Source organism: Anas platyrhynchos, chromosome 19, assembly GCF_047663525.1.
Source record: "Anas platyrhynchos isolate ZD024472 breed Pekin duck chromosome 19, IASCAAS_PekinDuck_T2T, whole genome shotgun sequence".
In the NCBI taxonomy this organism is placed as follows: domain Eukaryota; kingdom Metazoa; phylum Chordata; class Aves; order Anseriformes; family Anatidae; genus Anas; species Anas platyrhynchos.
In genome coordinates, this window is record NC_092605.1 from 1,240,679 (window position 1) to 1,257,092 (window position 16,414).

Genomic DNA, 16,414 nt, shown 5'->3' on the forward strand with positions numbered 1-16,414 from the left:
GGAAGCGGCCCCCGAGGTTGACGCCGGCGGTTCCAGGGCGGGAAGCCGGAAGTAAACAACCGATCCCTCCACCAATTAGAGCCACCCGAGACGGCTGACCAATCCGAGCAAGCCTCGGGGACTACCAATCAGCGTTTATCAGCACACCGCTCTCCGCCTATCACAGCGCAGAGGAGGCGGGGCTTTCATCTTCCCCCAACGCGAGGGCGCGGCGGCGTGACGGACAGCCCGGGCGGCCAATGAGCGCCGCGCCAACATGGCGGCGCCCAGCCCGTGACGGGACGGCGGCGGCGATGTCGGGCCGCGGCGTGTGGCTGCGGGCGCGGGCCCGGCTCCGGCGCTTCCCGGCGCTGCTGGGGGGCTGCGGGGAGCAGGTGAGGGCCGGGGGGGGGCCACACGGGCCCCCGGTACCCCCTCCTTACCCCCTCGGTACTCGCCGGTACCCCCCCGGTGCCCCTCAGTCCCTCCCCGGTGTCCCCCCGATACTCCCCGGGCACTCTCCGGTACCCCCCCGTATCCCCCCGGTACCCTGTAGCCCCCCTGTGCCCCCTCATTACTCTCCCGGTATCCCCCGGTACTCCGCCAGTGCCCCCCCCGGTACCCCCCGTACACCCTCGGTACCCCCCCGGTGTCCCCCCGGTACCCCCCTATATCCCCCCGGTACCCCGCAGCCCCCCAGGTATCCCCCGGTACTCCCCCAGTGCCCCCCCGGTACCCCACAGCCCCCCCCCGGTAACCCCCCGGTACCCCCCGTACCCCCTCGGTACCCCCCCGGGGCCCCTCAGCCCCTCCCCATTGTCCCCCCGATACTCCCCCATATTCCTCCGGTACCCCACAACCCCCTCACGACCCCTCCCGGTACCCCCCGTTTCCCTCCCGTTACCCCCAAAGCCCCCCGGTAACCCCCCGACATCCCCCGGTACCCCCCGGTGACCCCCCCATATCCCCGTAATCCCCCCCCAGTACCCTGCAGACCCCCCGGTACCCCCTCATTACCCCCTTGTTACCCCCCGGTACTCCCCCAATACCCCCCGGTGCCCTCCCGGTACCCCCCAGCCCCCCCGGTAACCCCCCCCACCAACCCCTTTTAACCCCGTTCTCCCCCTCCCCGTCCCCCCCCCAGGCCGCTGCCTACGGGCGCTGCGTGGCCGCGGCCTCGGCAGGCAGCGGGGAGGTGCGGCGGGACGGCTGCCTGCGGGAATTCCGGGCGCTGCGGGAGTGCTTCAACCGAGCCGTACGTGGGGGAGAACGGGGAGATAACGGGGCTGATAACAGGGGGGGGGGGCGGTTGGTGCCACCCACGGTGACCGGCAGCATCTCGGTTGTTTCCACAGGCAGCAGCGAGAACGTAACGGCGGCGATAGTCACGACATGATGATATTCACGACATGACGATAGTCACGACAGCACAACAAGGCAGGGGGAAGGAGCCCGGGGCTCCCAAAACGGCCGGCCCCAGCTCCCGGGCTCCTTCCCCCCGCCCCCAGCTCTTTCCCCGATTTATTTAATAAAAAAATAAAGATTCGGATAAAAATGCTTCAGCTTTTTTTTATTGATGTGCAGCACAGCCCCGGCGGGGTTGGGTTCTTCTCCTGGCGGCGCTGAGGAACGTCGGGAGCTTCTTTGGTCCTTTGTGGTCACCCCAAAAACACCAGTAAGTCATCAAAAAATGCCAACGAGTCCCCAAAAACGCCAGTAAGTCCTCAAAAAAACACCAACGTGTCCCTGTCGTTGCTGCGGGTAGGGCAGGAGCCCGTCCTCTCCCTGCTGTGGGGTGCCAGGAGCTCCCCCCCCAGCTCCTTTTTGCTGTAAAAAGGCTCCTTGGTGCTGCAGGGGGGGGTACAAAGCACAAACCCACCCCAACGACTGCGGGGTCGTGCTTAGGATCGCGTTCAGGAGGCTGCCGCCTGCCCCGGGCCTGCCAAAATCTGCAGCTCAGAGCTCCCCGCTGCAGGGTTTGTGCTTCGGGGGGGCGCGAGGGAGAAGCTCGCTGGCACAACGGGGTCCTGGGGGTTAAGGCCACGACCGTCACAACCGAGACACGCACGGGGGGGTCCTGGTGGAGAAGCGGGGGCCGAATCCCCTTAAAGCAGGGGCTGGGGATTTCCTTCCAGCAATGGGTACGCGGCTCAGAACCCGTCCCCGGCTCCACCAGGTCCCGCCGGGCACGAACCCCCCCCTCTGAGGCTCGACGACTGAAGACACTTGGAGATCCGGCCCTAAAAACCACCACAGTGATGAGGTCTGCAGGCTGCGGGCTGCGGAGGTTCCGCCGTTCCAGCGAGAGCTTTGGGATTTTTCTTTCTTACATTCGCGCGTCAGGATGTAAAAATAAAACAACAATGGGATGAATCACGGGCTGGGAGCCCGGAGCGAGCCAGGGCTCCGCCAGCAGCTCCTTCCCCTGCTCGTAAAACACAGGGGGCACAGAACCCACACGGAGGGATGCAAACACGGCACGGAACGGGGCTGGGAAGAACACAACGAAACAAACGGCTCCAGCGAGTCAGAGAAGAGGTAGGTTTGCTTGAGCCAAGCCCCCCAGTCTGCCCTTTTTTTTTTTTATGCTCCTAAATGAGTCATTCTTTTGCAGAAAAAGGCGGGGGGCAGGCTGCAGCCCCCGGGTTGAGCTTTGTAATGCACTTTGGAGAGGAGAAAGGAAGCTGGAGAAGAGAGAGGAGAGCGCGAGCAGCCAGAGGGAGGAGAGCCAAGCTGGGCGTTATTGCTAGCGCGCGGCCGCCCAGCTGGGTCCCTGCGAGCAGAGGCAGCACAACGGCAGCGGTTGTGCCCGTTTAAGGCAGCGTTTCGGCTCAACGGGGGGTTCCAAACCCACAGCCACCTCCTGACCACGCAGGGCTGACGGCGCCCGCCCCAGGAGGGACACCGAGCACTTGGCTGTGCCTGGCCCGGTGCTGCTCCAGGAGGGAAGCTCCCCGAGGCAGGAATCTGCCCCTAGAGCGGGGCAGGGGGGGGCCGGGCGGGGGTCCCGGCAGAGCAGGGAATCCTTTCCAGGCAGGGGAACCTCGCGGGGGAGCCCCTCGGGTCTGAAAGGGGAGCTGCGAGCCGGGGGGGAGAAGGCGATTGGGTAGGAACCCAGATGTGAGAACAATTTGATAGCAACGAGATGCAAAAAGGGCCCTCGAGAGCCACCCGGGGGGGGGGATCCCAGCTCGGTGGCAGCCCCTGCCAGGCAGCGGGCACTCTGGGGTGCTGCCCTTCCTCGCTGCCATCCCCGCAGCCCCCCGGGGTGTGCGCAGAGCGGTGGCACCCCCGCAGAGCACCCGAGCAGGCTCTGAGCAGGACCCCGGGGGTCTCACAAGGTGCTGCGGGCTCTGAGTCGCCGCTGCCCGCTTCGAGCCTTCCCCTCGGACCCCCACGGCCACCCCCGCCCCCCTCACACGCTGCTGTCAGCCCCCCCCAGCTGCCGGAGCCGCCGGCTGCGCACCACTTGCTGCGCCCCCTCCGCCACCTGGCTCAGGCGCGTCTCCAGCGCGCTGCGGAGGTCGTTCACCTTCACATCGGGGAGGGGGTTCAGGCCGATTAAAACCCCCGCCCCCTGCGCCCCTTCCTCCTCATCCTCATCCTCCCCCTCCTTCTCCTCCCCCTGGGGGGGCAGCAGCTCCCGTCTCCGCCGGCGCAGGTCGAGGTCCGCCTGCAGCTTGAGGTCGCGGTTGGGTTTGAGGTCGTGCTCCTGCCTGCGGTCCCCGCGGGTGGCGGCGTTCTCCAGGCTGGGTTTCTTCTCAAAATCATTCGTGAGCCGCCCTTCCACGTGCCTCTGCCTGCTCCGGAGGTTTCCCTGAGGGTCCTGGGCCAATTCCACCGCGTTCTCCCCGGGGTCCCCGTCCTTCCCCTGCCCTTTGCCGGCCACGTGGCCCTGCGCGGCCGCCTGCTGCCTGCCGGCCCCCTCGGCCCCCTCAGCTCCCCGCTGCTCCCACGGGTGCTGCTCGCTCCCGGCCACCTTCAGTTTGCTCGAGGAGCCCGGCGCAACTGCCGGCTCTCTGGGCTCCACCTGGCTCAGAGCTTTGGCTTTCAGGTCTGCTCCTGAGTCTCTTTCCAGGCCCTTTCCTGCCGCTCTCGGAACTTTGGCAGCCCCCGGCGGCTCTCTTTGGATGGGAGCTGTGGCCGCTTCCACGGCTTTCAGGGAATTCTTCTCCTGGACGTCTCTCCCAGCTTTGGCTCCTCCGAAATCCTCGGCCAAGGGCTTCTTTTCTAGGTGGTTTCTGGCATCCTGAGCATCCCAGTTCTCCGCGGCCTTTTTAGCAGCTCTGTCACTCTCCTGCTGCGGCGCCTTCCGCTCCCTGGGAGGAACCCCAGGAACCTCGCGCCTGTGCCCGGCCTCTTCCAGCTTTCCTGCTGTGCCCCTGCGCTGCTCGGCTGACTCCGCAGGCTGCCTGCCCAGCCCTGCCACGGGGGGCTCGGGGGGCTCCTTACCCCCTGCCTTGGCAGCAGCTTCTTGTTTAGCTCCTGGGTTCTCCTCCTCCTTGCTCTTGGACAGAGGCGCCGCGGGCTCCTGCTGCATTTCTGCTGCGGAGGAAAAACTGACAATGAAACCTTACAGCAAGCGACGGGTTCCCTTCCCCTGCCACCACGTCCTGCACAAAGGGACAGGGGACGAGGTCACCAGGGGAGAAAATACAGAGGGACGTGGAGAGGAGCATTATTAACCCCCCACAGCACCACAGGGGCTCCCCCACAGTCAGGCAGGGATCTGCAGAGCGAATTTTGCTGCGTGCCAAAGGGCCCCGGATCCCCCCCAGCCTGATTTCAGAGCTGCTCTGAGCAGTGATTGCTGCTGACACTCCTCCGTGTTCTCCTCACCTTGCTTTGGCTTCTCCTCTCCTCCCTCCTCCTGCCTCTGCTGGTGGATCTCCTTGTGCTGCTCTTCGATTACAGCCAGCAGCTTCGCCTGCTGGTCGAGCAGCTGCTTCTGCTGCACTTGCTGCTCTTTGATCACCTGCAGCAGCACCGCGTGATCGAGCAGCTTCGCCTGCCCAGCATCTAGAAGAGAAAAAAAAAATGAGGAAAAATAAATCCCTGACCCCAAATCCTCACTGAGCATCTCCCAGCACTCAAGGGGCTGCGGTGCCTTTCCCCAGCGGGGCAGTGCTGCCCTGCAAACGGAAAGCAAAAGGAGGCAGTCGAGGGGCTGAGGGTGCCCGCACGCGGCTCCTGGGGTTGCAGGGAGCAGCCGGGGGCGATTGAGGCCAAGCAGAAGTGACTCAGGCTGATTCACTCGCTGCAAACCCCACGTCAGGCCCAAAGTATGAGCCCCGGGTCTGCACGGAAACGCTGCTGCCTCCTCTCCTCCCAGACAGTCGGACGTATCCCAGCTGAGGCACGGGGCCGCTGCCTCTCGCCTCCCCCAGCAGCAGCTCGAGGTGTCTCCAGCCTGCTGTGCCCCGGAGGAAATCATGTCAGAATCAATCTCCTGTGAAACGCCCTTGAAATTAAAAAGGGATGCTGCGTGCTAATCCCTTCCCGGCACACGCTGCCTCCCCCGTCCCGCTAATAACCACAGCGAAACGTTTCCAGTCCCCAGCAGAGCCCTTAGCCAAGGGCCTCTGGAATTCCCCTCTCACTGCGCTGCCGAAAGCTGGGTGAGGAGGGGGAATTCGGCCCCTTCCGAGAGCAATTGACTTCTGGAGATCTGTTTATTTTTCGCACTTTGCTCCGAGTAAGCACTGGGAGCAGCAGGCACTCCTCTGCCTCGTCCTCCAGGCCCGCGGGTCCCGGCTCAGCATGGGAACGTTTGGGCCGGGCCTGCAGCGAAGGTTTCAGCCAAATGAAAGAATTTCACAGCAAAGGCTTCAGCCAAATCAAAGAATTTCTCACCGAGAGCTTCGCAAACATGTGTGAGTGCGTGCGTGACACACCTCTTCCAGGCAAACAACAGGCTGTGCCGCCTCCCCGCTCCTCCTTTGATCTCCAAAAGGCCCCAGCCAGCGCTCGGGCTGGATCTGAAAGGCGTCCTTCATAAAAAACATCTCCAACAATTACCCAGCGGAAGCACTCGGGTTCACGCCGCCCAGGGCAGCTGCAGCCACGGCTCCGAGGAGCAGCCCCGAGGTTTGGAGATGGGAGAGCTCCCTGGCACGTTCCCCATGCAGAGATGGAAGCCCCAAAAAGACTCCGACCCCAAATCCTCCCCGAAACGTGCAGAGTCCCCATAGCCAGTACCCGCTACAAGCTTTTTACGCTCAGCTTTTTCAGCCCTGTTGCCATGTAAAAAGGCAAGAAATGAGTTAAAAAACAATAAAGGAGTTAAAAACCAGGATGTGGCCACCGAACCAGGAGGGCAGGAGGCGCCCCACGAGCACAGCGTGCTCACAGACGTCCCATCAGGTCCGGAGCACAGCCCCAGGACATCACACCGAGGGAACTGCACAGCCTGGGGACGGTGCCCTGAGCCACCCTGGCTCCAAAACCCCCACGGCACCACAAATTTGGGGTCCCAGCAGCAGCACCCTGAGGACGGGGCAGGCTGGGTTCCCTCCTCCCTGTGCTAACGACCCCAGGGCGATGCCCTGGTACCTCCCCCTGCCGCCGAGCCCTGATTTTTGCAGAACCCAAAGGGTTTCGGGCTGGCTGCGCTCGGGTTGAGTCAGCACTGCTGGCACTGGAGCAGGAAGCCGGGGCTGGCCTCCAGTGACTCACGTCCCGGAGCCAGCCTCGCCTTGCCAGGGACCTCTCCGGGAGCGTGCCAGCCTCCGCCGGAGGCGTTAGCCTGCTGCAGACAGGCACCGCTCGCTGCGGTGACGACAGCCCAAAGCTATGTGCTCCCCAGAGCCAGGACAGGCAGCGCTGGCACGTCCCTGCCGCAGAGGAATCCGGTGCTCACAGCCCAGGTCCCAGGTCCCGGGGCCAAGCACTCACCCTCCAGCTTGCTCTCAGCGTTCTCGGGTTGTTTCTCCTCCACATTCCTGCTCTCCCTCGGCTCCGGCTGCTGGGGCTGGGCTGGGGCAGCTCGATCCGGGAGGGGCAGCTCCTGATTTTCACCTGGGAGGAGAAAAAAAAAACAGACCCCACGCTCAGCAAGGGCTGCCCCAGCAGAATTTCTCCGCAAGGACTCCGCGCCGTGCCGGCCCCGCCTGCCCCAAGCAGCGCCGTTCATATTCAACCCGGCGGCTGCGAGGGAAGCAATAAAAATAAATAAATAAATAAATAAATTAACAACCTTATAGAGCGGTGGCAGCGAGCCAGCGCTAACTACCTCGGCCAATTAAAATGCGAGAGGGGTTCCGAGCAGCTTTTAGACGGGCACTTAGCAATGTGTTACCTGTCAAGATCTCCCGGCTCCGCGTCCCCAGTGAGCTCGGAGACGCAGGGGGAACAGCACGGCACCTGACATTTGGTAGGCCAGCCAACAACTGTTTGACAGATATTACGGGAGCTGTCAAAGCCACCAGATTCCTCCCTTTCCCCAGCAGCTGCCGCAGGGGCCGTGCGTGCTCCCGGGCTGATCTCGTGCAGCGGAAAGGAAAAGCTGGGACGTGGGTAGGAGCAACCAGGGGCAGCTCACAGGGCGAGAGGAATCCGCTGGGGTGAGCCGCTGCAGCGGGAGCTTACCGGGCTCGGCTTCCTTCTCTGCAGCCTCCTCTGCTTTCCTGGGGGGCTGCAGCTTTGTTTTCTCCCCAGCCTCAGCTTTCTGCTCCCCGTCCGGCGCTGGTTGTGCCGGCTGCTGCTCCTTGTACGGCGGCCGGCCGCCCTGCTGCACCTTCACCTCCGGGACGTGCTTGGGATTCTTCGCTGGCTCCTCGGTCCCTCCCCGCGGTCGGTTCTCAGCCATCGCTTCCTTCCCTTCTTTTGGGCCCAGCTCCTCTTCCTGGGGCTGGGGCTGAGCCGGCTCCTGCAGCGAGGCGGCGGCGCCTTTGGCTGCCCCGAGCTTGTTCTCGTCGGATTCCTCCCGCTCCCGGCCCGTGTCCACCTGCACCTCGTCCCGTGGCACGGGCGGCTCGTGGCGGTGCGCTTCCCCCACGGGCAGGGCGATCCCTAGGGCAGACAGCAGGCAGGGTTAGGGGGGTGAAAATAACACCCAGCAGGCTCCCAGCACGCACAGCCGTGCCCGGTACCCGTCACCCTTCTGCTTCCTCACCGAGAGGCTGCGCTCCTAACGAGCCCCGAGAGCTCCAAACACGAAATCACCTTCAACCCACGGGGCAGCCAGCTGAGATCAGGACCCTGACCTCACCAAAGCGCTCTCACACACCTCCCAACCCCAAAGCTGACGCCCCTGCCCCAAATTCCTCCTCACCTTGGTCGGGCCGGTCGAGCTGCACCTTCTCCTCCAGCTTCCCTCTCTCCTCGTCCCTCTCGGGTACCTCCATGGGCACCTTGATCTGCGGCTGCTCCATCTCCTCCTTTTCATCCAGCAGCTTCGGTTTATCGCGGTCATCCTCCGCCTCCTCCACCGCGGGGTTCTGCTCTGTGGACGGAGGGTTAATCGCGCCGGGTTACGCGCGGCCGCACCGCTGCAACCCCTTTCCGCCGGCACGAGCCTGCAGCTACTTCTCCACGGAGGGGCTGGGGGCTTTGTTCTGCCCCCGAGGGGCTGGGGGCTTTGTTCTGCTCGCCGTTTGCTCTCCCTGCAGCCGCTCTGACGAAGCCACGAGCGCGGAGCCGCTGCCGCTGCGAGCCCGTGCCGCCAGATGGTAGCATCCACCCGGCTGCCCGCCGCGGGGCACGCGAGCGCAGGGAGCCCCCAGCACCCACCCGCACCGCAGAGCAGCTCCGCGCCTTTTTTATTCATTTTGTTTGATTTTTTTCCCCTTTTTTTGCAAGAGCATTCCCGCAGCCCTCCCGATGACGCGAGGAGCAGGAGGGAGAGGAGCAGCACGACCCCGGGGAAGGTGGCACGCGGCCAGGAGCGCAATCAGGACACGGTCCTGAGGGATTTGGGGCTCTCGTCACCCCTCTCCAAAGGGATGGGGGGCTCCTGGGACACAGGGCCCAGCACTGGAGCGGCCCCATAAGAGCCCCTAGGGTCTGAGCAGCTCCTGCTGGCCCCCAGACCTGCCCCGTGTGAGCACGGGGCTCGCTCTCCCCTGGAAGAGCAGCGGAGGAGGAAACGTGATTGTTTCCCAGCACTGAAGTTGTACTGTGCCTTTTTTTTTTTTCCCATCCAACAAACAGCAAAAAAAAAAAAAAAAATCGTCTTCTGTAAGAAAAAATTCCCAACTCTCCCCCCCCCGTTTGCCCTCCCTCCACCCCCCCCCTTGTGATTTCCTTTGGGGAATTAATTCTATAAACATCTTTCAATTTTCTCCTCCCCCTCCGCAGGGCTGGTGCGATTTATTACGAGATGAACTCATGGGAAAGAGGAGATTGCCACAACTTCAGCTGCGTGGGCCTTACCCAAGTTGGGAAAAGAAAAAAAAATAAATAAAAAAAAAAGAACAAATCGTGGCCCAGAGGGAGCCGTGCCAGGAACACCCTGGGCTCCTTGGCCCCGGGCGCGAAGGGCCGCGCGCCGGCGCTGGCTGGCGGTCAGCACCTCCCCGCCTCGGCGCTGCTGCTGGGAGGGGAAAAAAAAAAGGATTGGGGTTTTTATGAGAAGCCCCAGCCTGGTGCTCAGGGGTCTCTCCCTCTCCGTTGAGGGAGTGCCCAGAGTTCAGCGAGTCAGGGCAGGACGCTCCTCCTTTCAGGAATAATCCGAGCGCAGGAAGCGGTGCCCGCTGCTGGCTGGGGGCCCTGGGAAGCAGGACGCGGGGCCGGCTGGGGAGGGGAAAAAAAAAAGGGGAAAAAAAACAAACAGGAGAGGAAGTTTTCCAGGCAAACGGAGGAGCTGGGGCCGGAGCGAGCCCCGCGTTGGGGCACATGGTGTTGTGGCAGGTGCCGGTGCCAGCGCCGCCCGGGGAGGCTGTGAGGAGCGCCAGCCCGAATTCACGGGCGGGCTTCCACGGCCCGGCAAACAATGCGAGGAGGAGGCAGAAAGAAAACAGCGACGAAAACAAAAAAAGTCTCCAACGCCATAATAAGCCAAAGTTGCCTCTGAGCCGTCATTTGCTCAGCGGGAAACAAAATTAAGTTCATCATCGGGGCGTGAATTAACGACCTCGCGCGCTGCATGGAAACCGAGAAGGGGCCGCGTGCGGTTTGCAGAGAACAATTTTGCTCGGGCTGTGCAATAATCACTCTAACTGTCTAGTCGCCCTTCGGGTCCCTTCGGAGAACGTTACAGTAATGCTGCGCCTCTTAATGTTTTATGAGCGGCGCTGGACTTTACAGGCAGGGGCTGAGAGGCTGTAAAAGCTTCTTGGCTTTACAACAACAAAACCCCGGCGCTCGCCCCGCCGAGGGCTCGCCGCTCCCGGGGCTCCGCTCGCCTTCGCCGAGGCTTTCTGCAGCTGATTTGTGCGGGCGTGTGCGCGCCTCTGTCTTGTGGTTTGCCAGCAGCCTCTCCAGGCTGCAATAAAATTTCACGATTAGCAACCTAAAAGCTTCCCTTCCCCCCCCTCTCGCTCCCGGTTGGGGCAGCAGGAAGGTTTTTAAAGCCCTCCCCGCGGGGCTCTCACCGCGCTCTGTCCGCCGCAGTAGCACCGAGCTTCAACCACTTGAGCCCACCGAAATGGAGCGACCCCGTTTTGCAAGGTGTACAGGATGGGAAACCCCCTGCAGAAAGCGAGGGGAAGGGATGGGGGCACACCAGCCCCCCCAAAACCCCCGGGGAAGGCTGCAGCCCCCTGGGGACACGGAGAGAGCCCCCCCCCACAGCCCGAGCGGCGCCTCCAGGAGCTCCCCCCCGGCGGCCGCGAGGGTTCCAGATTTCACAAGGTTATCGAATGGCATCCCTGAAATTAGTTCACAGTTGTCTCCTGACGCACCAGCAGTAAAAAACCAACCCCAATTACCAGAGGCTGCCGGTTCCTTTTCTGTGTCACAGGCGCTATTAAAAGCTCGCTCGCACAAGGCACCAGGGAGAGCTGCGGCAGCGCCAAGCTGCTCCCGCGGCGCTCGGGAAGCGTGCAGAGCCCACGGCTCCACGCACGGGGCTGCTCCAGCCCTTAATAAATAGAAAATAACCCACGGGCACACCGCCTGCAGCCGACGGGGTCTCGTCTCAGGGTTGACGCCTGCCCAAGGAGGCTTGGTGCCGGCGGAGCAGCCGAAGGGGGACCCCGGTGTCACCGGTGTCACCTGCAGCCAGGGGACCCCGCGGCCACGAGGAGCACGGCCAAGTCGAGGGCTTCCCGTGGCAGCGGGCGCTCTCCTCACGGCGTGAATCGAGGCTTTGTTAGCCGGGATTGCACAACGCCAGGGAAGGGAAAGGAAGCGGCAAGCAGCGAGTAAGGAGCTGAAAAATATTACAAAATCTTAATCCGCCCCGCGAGACCCTCTGGGGTGCTTTCAAATACAGAGAGAAATTGCCTAATTAGCTTTTTTTTTTTCTTTTCTTTTCTTTTTTTTCTTTTTTTTTAAATGGGTAATTGCCTTCATGAGCTTTCACGGGCAGCTTAGCAACCTTTTAACGTGCGCGCGCGCACGGCGCGGAGCGGCTGAAGGGTTCTGAAAGGGGTTTTATACCTTTCCCGAGGAGCTGCTGACAGCAAACCTCAAGCCATCCAGGCCGGGGCTGCACCGGGCGCTTGGGTGTCGTTAGGAAAAACACCACTCGGAGCTCGCTGGTCAAGCCGCGTTCACATAAAAGGGCAATGTTCTAATATTCATCATCCCCAGACCCACGGGGCAGGGTTTTAATGAAAGTCTGCACAGTTCTGCCCCGTGCACCATCAAAGAGGCCAATAAATGCCGAGCGCACACTGCTGAGTGCCAGGGGAGAGGGCTCAGCACCTCCCAGGGCTGTCCTTAGTGCCCCTCTTTGCCCCTCACCGGGGCGCAGGGAGGCTCAGCTCCAAGGAGCAGCACCCAGCAGCCCCCCAACACCGCTTCTCCTCCCGTCCTCCTCCTCCAGCACCGCGGGGACGTCCCAGGGGGGAAGCTGAGCCTCCACGGGGAGCCCAGCCCCAGGGTTTGGCCCAGGGGAGCTTTAGGAAGCGAGGGTGCCCCAAACGGATCCCTCCTGGGTAGGGGTATTTGGTCCAGAGGTGAGCACCCCGTGGGGAAGATGCTGATGAGCTCTGGGGGCACACAGGGGGTACAGCAGGGCAGCCCCCCAGCCAAGCCTCCTGCGCTGCCGCCCTGCTTCACGTGGAGAAGAAGCGAAGAAATTCAGCAAACTCCACGGACACCGCCGTTTATGGACCCTTTTTTTATTTTCCCAGCCACGAGCACCCGAAAGGAGCAGCTGTTCTTTGGCCGTTACCGCTCCCAAATTAACCAAGACGGAAAAATTCAATCGCATTCCCCCCCTCCCGGCCCTGCTGAGCCCCATTAAGGGATTGAGAGCAGCTTCTGCTCGCAGCTCACGGGCACCCCGGCGCCTGGGAAGGCGCACGCCTCGCTGGGGTGAGCTTAGAGGGTGAAGGGAGAAAAAAAACTCAGGGCTGGCAGGGCCGGCGCAGCCCCGAGTGAATGTTATCGGCGGCAGCACCAGCGTCGGGGAGACACCCAGAGCCGCTGGGCAGGAACGCGGCCAAGAAGCAGGAGGGAGGATGGATAACCTCCAGGAGAGGCAGCCCTCCTCGGGCTTCCGCTCTCAATCTCCGCGAGGAGATTTCAAGGCCCCCGAAGAACAAAAAAAAAAAGCCCGAGGAGAAGCAAAGGAAAATAAACTGAAGGAACAGGACGCAGCCAAGGGGGAGCGCGGGGTCAGGCAACACCTGCCAGCGATGGCCTTGCGAGGCGAGCCCGCAGCTGGGGACGGGAGGGAGCGGCCGTAATTCCATCAGCGGGCGCAGTAAACAAATAATAAATAACGGGAACCGGTAAACAAAGCCGAGGCATAATCACAGGCTTTGTCAGAGCTCAAACCGAATCCAAATTTATGTCCTCGCCACCGAAAAAAAAAAAAGAAAAAAAAAAAAGCAGTGCCCGTAAATTTACATACCTCTGAGTAGGGTGAGTGGGGGTTGTTGGCAGCAGGGGCAACGTGCTGGGAGCTGCCCCGTTTGGCCACTCAGCCCTCGCACAGGTGGCCACCGCTGAGCTGTCCTCAGGCTCACTGTCCCCATGGGGAGGGGACACCCGTGCCCTGTCCCCAGCCCCGCACCCTGCCCTTCCTCTCCTGCCCCTTCCCCAAAGAACAACCCCAAAGGGCACTGGAGAGCTGCTTGGAAACCACCCTGCACCCACTACACCAAAAAAATAAAACAATTTAATAAGAGCGGGCACGTACCTGGCATTTTGACAGGGTCCTGCTCCATTCTGCTCTCCTCTCTTTCCAGGTGCTCCAAGCCCACCGCTTCTGTCTTCACCGGGGTGTCCTCGGTGGCAGACAAGGTGGTGTAGGTGCTAATAACCAGCATCCCCAGCCCGATCCACAGGATGATCTGCAGGGAGCAGAGCCTGGGTTAGCACAAAACCAACGGGACTGCTCCGCACGGCGTTTGTCACGCAAAGGGTCCCCAAAACAATTCGGAGCTCGGCGCAATCACACGTGCCAGTAAGACGGGAGAGAAGGGGAAGAGGCAAATAAGTTGTGTTTGGATGCAGAGGCACAAAGTGAGAGCCTCGGATGCTGGAAGCTGCAGAAATGACAACTCCTGCATCAGAAGGAAGCGGACAGGGCACAGGAACAGAAAAATGCACGCGGTGGCCAGGAGCCCAGCTGCAGAGGAGCACAAAATCCAGCCCGGCTGAGAGCAGAGGTGCCCAACCTGTGTATACGGGCTAGGAAGGGTTCCAGTAAATCATTTAAAATGTCCTATTTCTGAGTAAGACCTCCACACACCAGCCCTGGAGGTTAATGCTCCAGGAATGTGGTCAGGGCTAAGAGGAAGCTGCCAAGAAGCAAATCACCGAGCCCCAGAAAGCTGGGAGCAAACGGGGGAAATGCAGCAAGGCAGAACCTGGGTCCTGTGCAGGGAAGGGCTCCAAGAACTTCTCCGACTCGAAAAGGAGACGTCACCACCACCGACAAGGGAATTCCTACAGCCAACCTTATTATCTAGTGACCTGGCCAGCAGGGGAAGCAGCTCCCTCCCCTCGCACCGGGGGTCTCCCCACAAACCCATTTCACCAAGGCGCACAGCAGGCCACGGGAGCAGCAGGAAAAATCGTATCTAAAACCCAAACTCCTCTGCAAGGCTGGAACTTTGCAGCAAGTCATGTTTGTTATGCAGCAACGCTCCACACACACCTTTTTTTTTTTATTATTTTAACATAAATCTGAAGGGCTGGGGACCTGGCTCACTGCTGCTGCTCTTCACCAGGCAATGGTGCCAAAGTCTCCCTCTGCCAAGGAATCCTGCCTCCTGGGTACCCCCCCCTGCTCCGTCCTACAGGAGCTGCCCGGCCCTTCAGGTGAATAAATCCCCCTCCTGCTGCCACCTCAGCAGCTCACGAGGGGATGGGGAGAGTCCCACGGGATTCATCCTCTGCCTTGGTCCCCCCCGGAGTCCTTACCCTGCAGCACAATTAACAAAAGGCACGAAAAAAGGACGCAGCTCGGCCGGAGAGGAACCAGCAGCAGCCGCTGGGGACCATGAACGCAACCAGGAGCTGCCGTGGGCTACCGGAGGGAGGCAGGAGATGGAAAATAAAAAAAATGGGGGGGGGGGGACAGAGACTGAAAGGCAAAGGCCAAGCAGGGCCAGCCCTGAGGGAAGGACGGGGCTGGTGCTTTGCTCCCCTCGTTGCTGGGCTGCCCAGGAGCGGGGTCAGCGCCCTGGGAACCCGTGGCCCCCCCCAGCCACGGAGACGCCTTCGGAAGGAAGGGGCCGGCAGGACACGGAGCAGCTCCGGGCTGGGGACAGGCACGGTCAGGGAGCAGAGGGCAGATCTGAGAGCCTCAGGAGAGGAAACAGAAGCTCAGGCTGCTGCCTGCCTCGCCGTGCGGCTGCACAAAGAGCAGACATCCTGCCAGCCTGCCCCGCGCCGTGCGCTCAGCGGGTCCCTGCCCTCGGCGCGGGGGCTCCTCCGCTTCCTCCCCCCCGTAAAAAGGCTTCTGGTGGCCGCGCCGGCCCCTTCCAGAAACAACAGCAGAGAGGAAGAGCGTTCCCACAAAGGGGAGCTATTCTGGTGCCACAGGAACCGGGAGAGATGGGGGAGAGAAGGGAACCGTAGGAAACGGCTGAGAACACCCAACGTTTCCAAAGGGGGGGGGAGGTTTGGTTCTTATCTTCATAGGGAGCCAGGGGCTCGAATGCCTTGGACTCAGCCCCCTCTGATTGTTTAAGGTTTGGAGATCACCTGCGAGCTTCCCAGGGCGCTGGGTACGGGCACACGTGGCATGGGGAGGCCGGGGAGCTGCAGCCGTCCTGCGCCTCCATGCTCAGCCCTCGGGGAGCGGCACAGGACCTGGAGGAGGAGGAGGTCTGTGCTTCGGACCAGGTCCACAGAGATGCTCATGGCACACAAAACCAGGCCCTTTGGACTCAGGGGGACCCCCGGGAAAACCTCTGGCAATCAGGGGACCAAAAGCTGCGAGGCCTCGGTGGCCCCAGGAGCTGGGCACTGCACAGGAACCACCCAAAGTAGCTGGAGCAGAGAACCAGGAGCAAGGGGGGGCAGCACTGTAGGGCTGCTGTGATCCCATGGGAAGGATCGGCCCCCCACGTGTGAGAAGGGGACCTGCCGAGAGCAGAGACCCCTCTCCAGGGCTCCTTAAGGGACAGTCAGCACAGCAGGAGTCCCCAGAGCCCGGGAGCTCACAGGAGGAAGTTTACGCAGCCGTTTCCTCTGCTGGTTGCTTTCCCTCGGCCGTCCTTCCTCCCAAAAGACAGCTCGACCTTTGCACAGCGGTGTCATCAACCAAAGCCTCTCACCACGCCTGAGCCAGCAGCGGGACACGAGAAGGGTGTTTGTCTCCTCTGGGCTGCTCTGGGCACCCAGCCCCCAGCCCCAGCCCGACCAGCGGCTGTGCCAATTAACAACTCTAATTAACAACTCACTGACAGAAGCCAGGGCTCTTTGCTGGCCAGCAAAGATTTGGGACTGCCCCCATCCCTCCCCCGGAGCCCTCTGCGCTGCTGTCGGTGCAGCTCCTGTCCCACAGCCCAGGCTCCATCCTCCCAGCTCCAAAAGGGAACCGGCACGGATCGGAGGCGGCCCCATAAAAGCAGCCCAGGAGAGCCCAGGGAGCTCCGGCAAGCACCAGAGCTGGATTTGAGGAGGGCTGCTGCTTGGGGAGGGGGCTCAGGGTGGGAGGGGAACACTCACGTGCATTGTTCAGGCCCAGGGCTGGCTCCTTCTCCCCCCGCCTGCCGCTCCTCACAGGTTTTGAAGGAGCAGAGCTGATCAAAGCGAGCAGGAATGAAGGAGGAGAGCACAGACAGAGCTCCGGGGACAGAATAAATGAGACTCTGCACAAGACCTGGGGGCACGAGGAGAGGCTGGGCCCCGCGCTCAGCTCCCGGAG

At 62.0% G+C, this 16,414-nt stretch overlaps 2 protein-coding genes across 3 annotated transcripts in view; one reads left to right on the forward strand and one right to left on the reverse strand.

Annotated features, from left to right (window-relative positions):
- The first annotated feature begins 202 nt into the window (after positions 1-202).
- On the forward strand, positions 203-1,375 carry NDUFAF8 (NADH:ubiquinone oxidoreductase complex assembly factor 8). The gene is made up of 2 exons (XM_072025882.1): positions 203-374; positions 1,124-1,375. Exons 1-2 carry the CDS (start codon positions 240-242, stop codon positions 1,373-1,375), a joined length of 387 nt encoding a protein of 128 aa, XP_071881983.1. The 5' UTR covers positions 203-239.
- Positions 1,376-1,532: 157 nt separating this feature from the next.
- Positions 1,533-16,414, reverse strand: part of SLC38A10 (solute carrier family 38 member 10) — a 30,423-nt gene continuing 15,541 nt past the window's right edge. The window contains exons 11-16 of one of the 2 annotated variants that reach the window (XM_038165302.2): positions 13,232-13,385; positions 8,252-8,422; positions 7,567-7,989; positions 6,874-6,996; positions 4,819-4,998; positions 1,533-4,521 (exon numbers count right to left, since the gene is read on the reverse strand). In XM_038165302.2, coding sequence (XP_038021230.2) covers positions 3,395-4,521; positions 4,819-4,998; positions 6,874-6,996; positions 7,567-7,989; positions 8,252-8,422; positions 13,232-13,385 — 2,178 coding nt within the window. In that variant the 3' untranslated portion in view covers positions 1,533-3,394. Of the gene's footprint in view, positions 4,525-4,818; positions 4,999-6,873; positions 6,997-7,566; positions 7,990-8,251; positions 8,423-13,231; positions 13,386-16,414 lie in introns of both variants that reach the window. The other variant, XM_038165301.2, reaches the window with a different exon arrangement.